We start from the raw sequence: 11,392 nt of genomic DNA, 5'->3' as shown, positions 1-11,392 counted from the left end.
TCTTTTTATGTGGGGGCTGGTTCAACATAATCGCACTGATACCTCTGGTAAGCGAAGCTCTTTCCTCAGGGCTCAAACCATTAGTAACCATCTTCTTCACACACCATTTGATCCCAGGAGAAAACTTGACTGCATCAATGAAAGGTATCTCAATCATTACCTTATCCATCATAGTCTTACATCTAGCTTCCTCAAGCTCCTGCTTAGATCTTCATATGAACAATAGGAGCAAATGTCTCCTTGTAATCCTTCTCCTCGGCCTGATTATTGCCAAGATCAACAAGTCGAGCTTTGTAACGATCTATAGTACCATGAGAACTGTACTTCGTCTTGTAAATCCATTGACAACCAATGGCTACTTTGTTAGGAGGCAAATCAACTAACTCCCCTGTTTTATTAACCTCAAGAGCATCAACCTCCTTAGTCATCACATTATTCCACTCTTTGATCTGAACAACATATTTAAAATGCTTAGGTTCAACATTAGTAGTAATAGCCGTCAAAAAGAACCAATGACTTGGTGAAAAATTAGCATCAGAAACATAATTCATCAAAGGAAACCGATATGTACCTTGGACCAGTTCCAAAGACTATGACGGAGAGTCGGGAAAAGTATGTGATGAAGATGAATCAGACAGATTGTGGAATGAAACAATAAATGTTTTTATTGATAAATTTAAGTGTCGGTTGATTTTGTTGTGTATTCATTTTTACAATTGGAGAACTGTGACAACCCGTCCGTGGACCCCACTAGCCTCACTGCTAGTTGCCCCCATAGGCTGGCCCTGCAGGACATCGATCCTAACCCATCACTGTGGATTAACTNATGGAACTATTCATCCAAATCCACAGTAGGTTATTGGTGCGCCAGGCGTTCCTCGAACCCTAGTCCCCACCCTTTAACAACCTTCCCACAGGACAAGCTGTCACCAATTGAGCTGCAGATCAATTGGTGGCAACTTGTCCTGTGGGAAGGTTGTTAAAGGGTGGGGACCAGGGTTTGAGGAACGCCTGGCGCACCAATAACCTACTGTGGATTTGGATGAATAGTTCCATTTGCCTAGTGAGGGGTTAGGATCGATGCCCTGCAGGGCCAGCTTCGGGCCTATGGGGGTAAGCTAGCGGTGGGCTAGTGGGGTCAACGGGACGGGTTGTCACAAGAACAAGGGTTATCGTGTTTCCTTTTTCTGACAAACAAATATGGAAAAGAAACGCAAATCCTAGTGAAGGATACATTCCGGAAACTTCTTTACCAATTTACTAATACACCATTTGTTTCTTCATTTCAGAGAAACAAATTATTATTATTATTATTATTATTATTTATAACAACAAGAGAATAAATTAGCTCAAAAGAGCCATTACAGAGGGCTGGGGCTCTGAAGCAGGCTCCTCGACGGGTAATTTAGTGGATAAGATCATTACATGTCGGCATGCCGTTTCTCGTTGGAGAAAGGCACAAATGTCATATGGGCGGGAAACAATTGAAGATTTAAAAGCCAGATTGGCGGTAACACAGGCAGATGACGCTAGCTCAGTTGAGAAAATCGCAACATTGACTTGGGAATTAAGAGAAGCGTATTAGGATGAGGAGGTGTATTGGTTCCAAAAGAGTCGCAGCCGGTGGATGAGGCTTAGGGATCAGAATACCAATTATTTTCATGTAGAGACAAAGCAACATCGGGCTCGGAACCATATTGTTGGGTTCTTCATGATGAAAATGGTGTTTGGTCCATGGAGGAAACATATATTCATCGACATACAGCAGTCTCTTATTTCCAAGGGTTATTTACCTTTTCGGATCCCTCTGATTTTGAGGAAGCACTTGGCGAGATTCAAACGGTTATTAGGGGGGAGATTAATGATCTTTTAACTCAATAAACCTCTGAGAAAGAGATCAAGGAGGCTTTGTTTATGATGTACCCTGACAAGGCCCCATGTCCAGATGGTATGACAGCTCTTTTTTCATAAGGCGTGGGGCACTGTAAAGGCCGATTTGGTACTTTTTATAAATGATTGAATATGACAATTATTTGTCTTATCCCTAAGGTGGACAAGCCGACTAGGATGACGGCGCTGTGACCTATCAGCTTAAGCAATGTTACGTATAAGATTATTTCAAAGGTTTTGTGTCAACGGTTACAAGCTTTTTTGCCTTCTCTCTTCTCATAAACTTAATCGGCGTTTGTAAACGGGCGTTTAATTTCTAACAATATTTTAATAGCTCAGGAGATGTTTCATTGGCTTCAGACCAACCCTTCCTGCAAAAGAAAGTTCATGGCTATTAAAACGGATATGAGTAAAGCATATAATCAGGTGGAATGGTCATTTATTGACCATTTGGTACATAAATTTGGCTTATGTGATATGTGGATATCCTGGATTATGTGGTGTGTGACGTCGGCCAAATACAAAGTTCTGCTTAATGGAGATTGTTCAACCACTCCTCACCGGGTGATTTGGCAAGGCGACCCTATGTTACCTTATCTTTTTATTCTTTGCACAAAGGTGCTTATTGTTAATCCTAGGAAGGCGGACCAGTCAAAGCTTATAATGGGGATTAAGATGTGGACTACTTGTCCAACGATCTCCCATTTACTATTTTTGAATGTTAGTCATTTTTCTGTCGTGCCACGAAGGAACAATGTGAGGTCGTCTTATGGATTCTACAACAGTAAGAGCGTGTTTCCGGTCAACAAATAAATTATCAAAAATCTTCTATCCAGTTTGGACATACGGTTGATATTGATCTGCGGGAGGAACTCAAAGGTGTTTTGGGGATTATGAATCTGGTTTGTATGAGTACCTACTTGGGCATACCAGAAAGTTTGGGTGGGTCTAAAACGAAGGTCTTCACCTTTGTTCATGAAGGGTTGCAGGCAAGAGCCGGTGGATGGCCGGCCAGGCTGTTGATCAAAGGCGGGAAAGAGGTCATGATTAAGTTTATTGCCACAGCTGTTCCCACATTTGTTATATCCTATTTTCATCTTCTAAAAACGGTCACGAGAAAGATTACTAGTGCAATTTTTAATTTATGTGGAGCTCGTCTGGCCAATCGCGAGGGCTCCACTGGGTGGCTTGTGACAAGCTTTGTCTTAGCAAGCTAGAAGGGGGTTTGGAATTTCGACTGCTTTGTTGACTATTGATATGCGCAAATTAACCCTAGAGCTACTCTATCAAATTAAGAGATCACTGTAGTACTTAGGGATCAAATTCCACAATGACTCAAAATCACACAATAGATTATAGAGTTTTATAATTACGCTAAATAGAATAATTTTTCTTAAAATAAAAAAGCAATGCAAAATATCAAACAAAATCTGTGTAAATTCAGGGGATTAAAAAGCTACGCCTAGGGAATTTATCAGGAAATTACAGAATATCAAATGAATCAAAAAATAGGATTCAAATAATTAACATCAGAACTAGAATTCTAAACTTAATTGTAAAATAAATCAGCCCTCACTGCAAATATTATCTAAGTTTAAAACCTGAAAATCCAAATCTCTTTGTAAAATTCAAGCTGAAAAACAGCTTTGAAAACAAGTTTAGATTATTTACAAAATTACTAAATCTAATCTCTTTATAAAAAGTAGTTTTGCTCATCAAAGGTTTAGTCAGAAAAATCAATTATATTCTCATATTAATTTATTTTCCTACGTTATTAATTATAGGTGATCAGTCAATAATGAATATTTAAGAACAACCAATGATGAAGATCTCAGAAGATAATGAATCCTAAATAATCAGATTTAATAGTCAATAAAAATCCTGTGAAAAACCCTAAACCTAGCAAACAAACTACTCAGACATATTCAATGAAGAACAAAACATTTTTCTGAATAATATGCAATATAAATTAAAAGAGTAAAGAGGGAGTTTAGAAATCTTCTCTCTACAGATGAATTCATATTCGTCTCTCCCAAAAGCTCTCAAAATCTCTCTCTCAGAAAGTTGCAGAAAATAAAACTTAAGGGTTTCTAAAACCTACAAACAATATAGATATGTCCTAAAATATGTAAGAGATTAATCTTGCAATTATGGAAAACTTTGGGATCACTTTGTAAAACTTCAAACTTGGGCCTTCTCTTGTCGGCTTACTGGGGTGTCAACCGAAACTAAAGGTCACTTTGTAAAACTTTCAAAACTCTATATTTTATTTTAATGCAAAAAAAACCCTTTAACACGAAAAAAAAAAAAAAAAATCAAGAATGTTTTTTTCCGTACACAAGAATGTGCTATGGTATCAAATTATCAAATCAGCCCATTACTGAGACCTAGGCCTTGATTGGAACAACATATACAAGAGCATTAGCATTATGCAGCCTAAACATATATTATAAACGTTATATTCACATTAATATTTGAGAAATACCCTAGAATGGCACACATTTGAGTTTTTGTTCCAAAACTAGCACACACGCTGAAATGTTCCAAAACTAGCATTAGTATATTATTATTATTTTATCTCAAAATTAAATCTAAGCTTATGATTTTAATTGAAACAACAATATCCGACGAAGCTTCCGGCAAAACTAAGCTTTTAATCTCAGATCTTCTTCTTCTTCTTCTTTGGCGAAGCTTGTGGTGAAGCTTCCGATCACAGATTCCGATCAGATTTCAAAAATAGTTGAAGAAGAAAATAGATGGAAGAGGAAATCTCCAGAGCGAGACACCAATGGAGGACGGAAGAGACGATCGGTGCAGAAGAACGAACATAAGAAAGATCTTCAAAGAGACGAAGATGTTAGAGTGAAGAAAAAAATGTTCCAGAGTAACGAACAGAAAAACGAGACCTCAGATGAATCCATGGTTGCTTATCTCCTTGTGCTCTGCTCATACTTATCAGTCTCGATTTTCATGGTAATTTTCTTTTCCCCCCTCTCTCTAAACTAGATTTGATGAGCGAAATAGATCTGTTCCCGTATAGATTTTGTATCTAAGTTTGGGTTGAGCTCCAGTTTGAATGTAAAAATCTTGAAGCTGAAATGTGTATTTGAGTTCTATTCTCTCTTATTTGGATACCAAAGTAGTTGCATATCAAATGTTTGATATAATGTCATTGGGAACAAAGTAGTTAGTAAAGAGTAAAAAGTTCATCATTTTGATGTCTTCGGCTTATACTTCGTCTGTTATGGAGTTGACTATTGGTGATGATGAGGCGTAGTATGATCATCTAGTTTGGTCATCACCATTACCGGGATTTCTGAATATTTAGGAAAATCTTCCTAAATATCAATGAAGTTTTCCTAAACATATGAAATCCTTCCTAAATCTAAAGAAATGAGTGTATCACATATTACTCTATTTCACCTTTGGTTTAAGAACATGGTGAGAGTTTTAAATATGTGTAAGGCTTATATGTACTATTGAGATTAAGCTTAAACTTTATTTCTCTCCAATGACTACACTACATGTAGGAAAATTGGTAGGTATCTAACTTGCTATGAATTTTTGAATTATTTTGCTAATGGTACAGATCAACTTGGTAGTGTTTCTTGGGGTTTTAAAGTTAATCAATCTGGTAGTGTTGCAGAACTAGATTAAATGTGGGGTGATATATAAGATATCTCTTGAAGTAATATGTTAAAACGAAAATTGATTTCATGGACTGCTCATGTTGTTGAATAAGGTTTTCAGCTCTAAATTCAAGTGATTGATGATATACATGATGACAAATATTTCAAGAACAAAGTAGAGAGTTGATGATGAAGATGGGAAAATGGGCACTTGAGTGGAAGTTGAGTTCGTCATTATGGAAGGTCTTCCTAAAATTCAAGAACACCTTCCTAAAAGCTATGAAATCCTTCCTAAATGTTTTAAAAATGTGTTTCTAAATCTCTTTATATGTGTTTTGCTTTATTGTATCACATATTACTTCATTAGTGATGTATACTGATTTGATTATGTGCACATATTGGTGTTTTACAATAAAGGTAGCAAATAGAAATATCCAACATGATGTTTTAGGAAGATCTTCCTAAACATCAATGACTTCTTCCTAAATTTCAAAGAGTTCTTCCTAAACGTCAATGACTCCTTCCTAATGCTCTTTTTTTTCTTTTCATGACGGTCTTCCTGAAATTCAAGAAATCATTCATAAATATATGAGAATCCTTCTTGAATGTTACATTCAAATCCTTCTTATATGTTTACTGGTGATAATTAATACAAAACCTTACTGAATATACTTTAAAACAAGTCTTGTGGTGAAAACCATCCAAACTATCTTTCATAACCAAAATCCTAATGCTAAAACAAAGACCATGTGAATACAAAGAATCAAACTGTAAATACTTCGATCTTATATGGCAACTGAAGCCTTCAATCTTGTATGAGCACCGTTCGTCTTTGATACTGAGTGTTATTGCAGCTCCAATTCTTCCTAAACTTTTTATGAAGGTCATCCTAAAGTTCAAGGAAACTTTCTTGAATTTCGTTCAATCCTTCCTGAATTTTCATAAGATGGAAGTAAGAACCTATATATCTTAGAGAAGGTTCCTCTCTTCAACAGAGAGTTCCTCAACATCAACGGTTTTTGCAACTTTCTCCATGAATTCAACCATTTCTTCATAACGTTCAGCTTGTTCAGCTAATTTCGCCTTGTAAACATTCTCTTCCCTTGATGATTCAGTTGACATCTTTGATTTAACAATCTAAAACAAATCCTACAAAATCAGAAACAACTGAATCAAAACCAGAACTCAAATTAACATCTCAACATTCATTTACTTGACCAAGTTCATCACGGATTAAAAATCAAGAAGTAAATATTGTTAATAACGAAATTAACAATCAAGTTCTAAAACCAAGACTCACATCAAAGAAAAGTGTAGAGGATTGTGGCAATGGAGGGTGATAAATTGAAGAATGAAACAGACAATAGAAAAGAAAAGACCTAGCACAAAAAAACCAAACTTCCTCTTCTCCTCTCCCATCGATTATGCAACTTTTACAGGAATTAAATTCATCCAAATTGAATATTATCGATGCTTGGGCTCCTCTGCGGTGTCTCAATCACTGACTTCAACTTCATGAATCACCTTCGATTTCAGATCCGTTTGGATTCATCGGTGGAACACAATTATCGATTAGGTTTGGATGGAGAGAAGGAAGAGTGAGAGAGAACAGGCGGTGGTTGCAATATCACGATCTGGATTTCGATACTGTTTTAGTTTTATTAATATTTTTTAAATAAAATATAATTTTGTACTAGTTTTGGAACATTTGAAAACATGTGCTAATTGTGGAAGAAAAACTTAAAATTGTGCTATTTTTGTCAATTGCCCTTAATATTTTAATATATTAAATAAATTATTAAATTATTTTAAATAATAACATTAAGTAGTTTCTCATATATATTATCTTATAAAAAATAATTTTATCTTCTATGAAATCATAATTTTCTCTTTTTATAAAATTAATTAATTATTTAAAATTATTTTAATATATATTAATATTTTAGAGTTAAATGCTTGGGAAATGCTTCAAATGAGAGCATATAGGAATAGAGCATACAGGAAGAGAGCATATGAGAGCATCTGCCGCTTCTAAATGCTCTTTTTGATGCTCTCCTAATAAATGTTGATTGGATGATAAAATTAAAAAAGCTTCTTCCTATGCTCTTCCAATCAAGCCCCTAATCTTAATCATATTTAAGAAGGTCATCAACAAAGTTTAAAAGAACATCGAAATCAACAATTTTAAAACGAAAACAAAAAGTTAGGGTTTTGGATCATCTTGAAAAGCCCATGCGTTCTCCTTTCGAACCTCTTCTTCTTCTTCCTGTGTGAAATCGTTTTCAATATTGAAGATCTTTCGAACCTCCTCTGGTGTCTTGTCTTTGATGTAATCTGCCACGTTCTGGGTAGTGAGATCTAGAAGGCTCTTGACGTTGAGATAGTTGGCAGCGAGAATGACTGAGAAGATCGTTTCAAGATCGAGAGATTTCATGAACTCTTTGTCCCAAGTCCTCACGAGCTCCTCCTTGGCTTCAGTTGCTTCTTTATCATTCGTTGCTTCAGTTGCTTCACTATCATTTGTCGCTTCAGTTGAATCACTATCTTTATCGTCAACGTGTATTTTGCAATACTCGATGACCATTGCAAGGATATTTCCAGTGACGTTTGAAAGCGGAATTGCTTTATCGGCGCAGTCGTCCTCGATCATGTTTGCTATGATCTGCAATTTTCTCGCCACCGGTTCCTCAACTTGGAAAGACTCGCCATCAGAGCTTGTTAACACAATCTTGTTCGAAGACATAGTGTGTTTTTCTTTTCGTTTTATGTGGTTTACACCGTTGAAGAAGATTTTTGGGAGAATGCTGAAGAAATTGTAACGTCGCTATTTATAATGAGTGAGTATCTAGGTCCATTGTTGAATTTAGGGATGTAGTAATATTTTCCTTTTTCCCCTAGAGAAAATTAAAAAGAAACAACAAAATCCTAATTTAATTAATTAGGCTCTTATCTTTTTAATAATATTTGACATACACATATACTAATAAAAATATTGATCAGATTTCTGTAGATGTTATCCTTTTTGAGCACTTTGTAATTTAATATTTATTTAAAAAGATTATATAATGTTATATTAAAAAGAATAATTGTTGTTATATTATAGGATTGAATTTACAAAAATACAACCTTTTCTTTTCTGGGATCACCTGTAACTCAATGTAAATATAATTATAGTGAGATTTTTATTTATAAGTTTTTAAATAATTAATTTTGCAAAATTACACTTTTCTCTCTAATAATTTTACTTTTTGAACACTTTAAAAACAACGTTTAACAACATACATATCAGTCAGAGTCTTCTTTAATTTAATATACAATAATTTAAGATTTTTGCTAGTACTATATATACTCTCTTTTTTTGTCACAGTTTATACACCTATCTAGAAAAAGAGTCTTAGCCCATATATGGATCATCTCCAATGGGGCTTTTTAATGAGCTTTTAAAACTTAGAAATCCGTAAAATTGCAATGGACCACCTAAATTTTCATATTGTGTTTTATCACTTAAACTATTTTCATAAAATTGTATTTTCCGCCAAAACAGCTAAACCGCATCTTCTAACCAAAACTTGATATATTGTAGAACCACAGTTTTTTGTCAAAATAATAAATACGATTATACAATTATTTATCAATTAAATTTTATGAAACAATCAATAATCAGTATCTTTAAATAATTAGTAGTTAATTACTGAATTTTCAACAAATCAACATTATATGTGTTTAAACGGGTCAAGATAACTTACATGGGGTTAAATGGTTTCAAAATTAAAATGGGTTTATATGGGATTACGGTTAAATAGGGTGGGTTTTAATGGAGTGTACTTCCCATATTAACATCTCTACATATGAATTATAATACTCTCCGTTCTAATTTAGTTGTCGTTCTAGGATTTAATTTTTGTTTCATATTAATTGTCGTTTTAGATCTTCAGTGCAGATGTTTGATGAATATTCCAATCTTATCCCTGCTATTTTAAAGTTTCAACCAATGAAAAAATTATAAAATATATTAATGAAAGGCAAAACATAAAATTTAATAGTTTCCTTAATTTGTGTGCAAAAACCTTAAACGACAGTTAAACTAGAACGGAGGAAGTATAAAATAATCAAAAGTGATAAAGAAGTTGGATGGATTTATTATTTAAGAATCTTCCTATTCTTCGTTAATATATAATCCGTCGGTAAATATGTATTTTTTACATATGCTGGTTTTCTCTGTCGGTTATGAGCTGTTTCCAACAAGGCAACAACAAACTGACGGAGACGCCCCTGAATTAAAAGCATCTCCACTCTAACATCCCTCATAAGTTGCTCAAATATTAATTAATTATATAATTAATACTAAACTAATTAAAATAACCTACTTAAACAAAATCATTTTTCAGTAGAGTATTCCAAAGAAGGTTGCTCAATCATTTAAATAATTTCTTTTTAATTTTTGTTAATTAATTATCAAATTTTAATAATCTAAAATGATAAAACAATTATTTCTATTATATATATTACATAAAATAGAAAAAATAAAATTTTACAAATTAAATTCAGAATATTAAAAATATTTTACAAAATTCAGAGTATTAAACATATTTTACAAAAATCGGAATATTAAACATATTTTACAAAATTCGGAATAAAATTTATTGTCGGGTTGCACCAATTTTTTGATGACATCAATAGTATTTTTGTAAATTCAAAATACGTTTTTATATAAACTAGTAGTATAGGTAGAAAAAAGGAAAACAGATTTAGGAGTTACATCCCCATGTCTTTTGTGTTTGGGCAGTGTCAATTCTTTACATGGGCGAGCTTTTAAAGAGCGATATTAGAGCATCTCCATTGGCAAATATGTTAGCATTAGTTTAATTAGAAAAACATAAATTCAAAGCTAACAACTTTATTAAGATACTACAAGAAAATATACCTCCAATGGTAAAGCTTTTAATTCAAAGTTCTTAATTTGAATTTTTAAAAACTTGATTTACAAAAAGGAAGAAGAAAAAGCTTGCACTTTAAGCAAGAAGAACTGAGATTTTTGGTAGAAAACAGAGTCTTGAACCAAATGCTAAAGAGAGCCTTGCCATTGAATCTTTGTCTCCTTGTCCGCTAAAGCTTATGGTATCTTTGTCTACTTCTTGTCCGCAAAAGCTCATACAAAGCCACAAATTGAAACATAAATCAATCAATAAATCAAACTAAAGAAGAACATAACTCAAACCAAAGTCAAACAACAACATATTCATTCAAGAACATGAAACTGAAACCAATTACACTTAACAAAAACTGAAAGAAGCAATCATACATAAACTCTCAAACTGATTAGGGTGATAACATGTCAGCCTAGTGACCACTCCCTTGAACTCACCTTAGTAAACCATTACAAAAGAGAACTGAATCTTCATAGCTAGCAGTTTGTAAGATATTGATCATTAGGTTGCCCCGTGAGAGTCATGCATTGAGTAACAATACCAAATCAATATTAAGTTTTTCTTCTTCCTTGAAATGTCCTCAACACGATTAACATCACCATGTGAGATGGTTTTAGGCAAAGCCATGAACGAAATCTGAGAATGTGAGAGTCGTAACAAAATCATACCTCGAGATATCGTTTCAAAAGTGGGGTGTACAGTAATTAAATCACTCGAGAGCCGTTCCTTGAGTGTGTGATGAATGAAGCTGCTTCCTCACCTCAGTAGCCAGAACTTTTCCTAGCTCAACTCCCCACTGGTCAAATGAATTGATACCCCACACAAAGCCTTTACCTGCAACTATGTGTTCAATAATTAGAAAATCTCAAGTCTCTGTGTTTATCTGTTTAACTTTTCTAAGATGGATGATATGTCTATATTTTATTTCTCCTTAGCATATATTTA

General features: G+C 33.9%; 2 protein-coding genes across 2 annotated transcripts; both read right to left on the bottom strand.

Moving 5' to 3' along the window:
- On the bottom strand, nucleotides 204-6,641 carry LOC109126335 (uncharacterized mitochondrial protein AtMg00820-like). Its single transcript, XM_019229840.1, has 2 exons — nucleotides 6,513-6,641; nucleotides 204-449 (listed from the first exon to the last, which is right to left on the bottom strand). Exons 1-2 carry the CDS (start codon nucleotides 6,639-6,641, stop codon nucleotides 204-206), a joined length of 375 nt encoding a protein of 124 aa, XP_019085385.1.
- LOC104710229 (SKP1-like protein 16) lies at nucleotides 7,484-8,302 on the bottom strand. The gene has a single exon (XM_010426799.1). It carries the CDS (start codon nucleotides 8,260-8,262, stop codon nucleotides 7,723-7,725), a length of 540 nt encoding a protein of 179 aa, XP_010425101.1. The 5' UTR covers nucleotides 8,263-8,302; the 3' UTR covers nucleotides 7,484-7,722.

The sequence above is a fragment of the Camelina sativa genome, chromosome 9 (assembly GCF_000633955.1).
Source record: "Camelina sativa cultivar DH55 chromosome 9, Cs, whole genome shotgun sequence".
Lineage (NCBI taxonomy): Eukaryota > Viridiplantae > Streptophyta > Magnoliopsida > Brassicales > Brassicaceae > Camelina > Camelina sativa.
The sequence above is the reverse complement of the archived record's forward strand: the minus strand, read 5'-3'. Positions and strand labels throughout refer to the sequence as shown.

Coding starts and splice junctions, on each gene's coding strand:
- LOC104710229 (XM_010426799.1), bottom strand. CDS start 8,262: ATGTCTTCGAACAAGATTGTGTTAACAAGCTCTGATGGCGAGTCTTTC.
- LOC109126335 (XM_019229840.1), bottom strand. CDS start 6,641: ATGTCAACTGAATCATCAAGGGAAGAGAATGTTTACAAGGCGAAATTA. Junction 450..6,512: donor TTGATGTTGAGGAACTCTCT/GTTGAAGAGAGG, acceptor TATGTTGTTCAG/ATCAAAGAGTGGAATAATGT.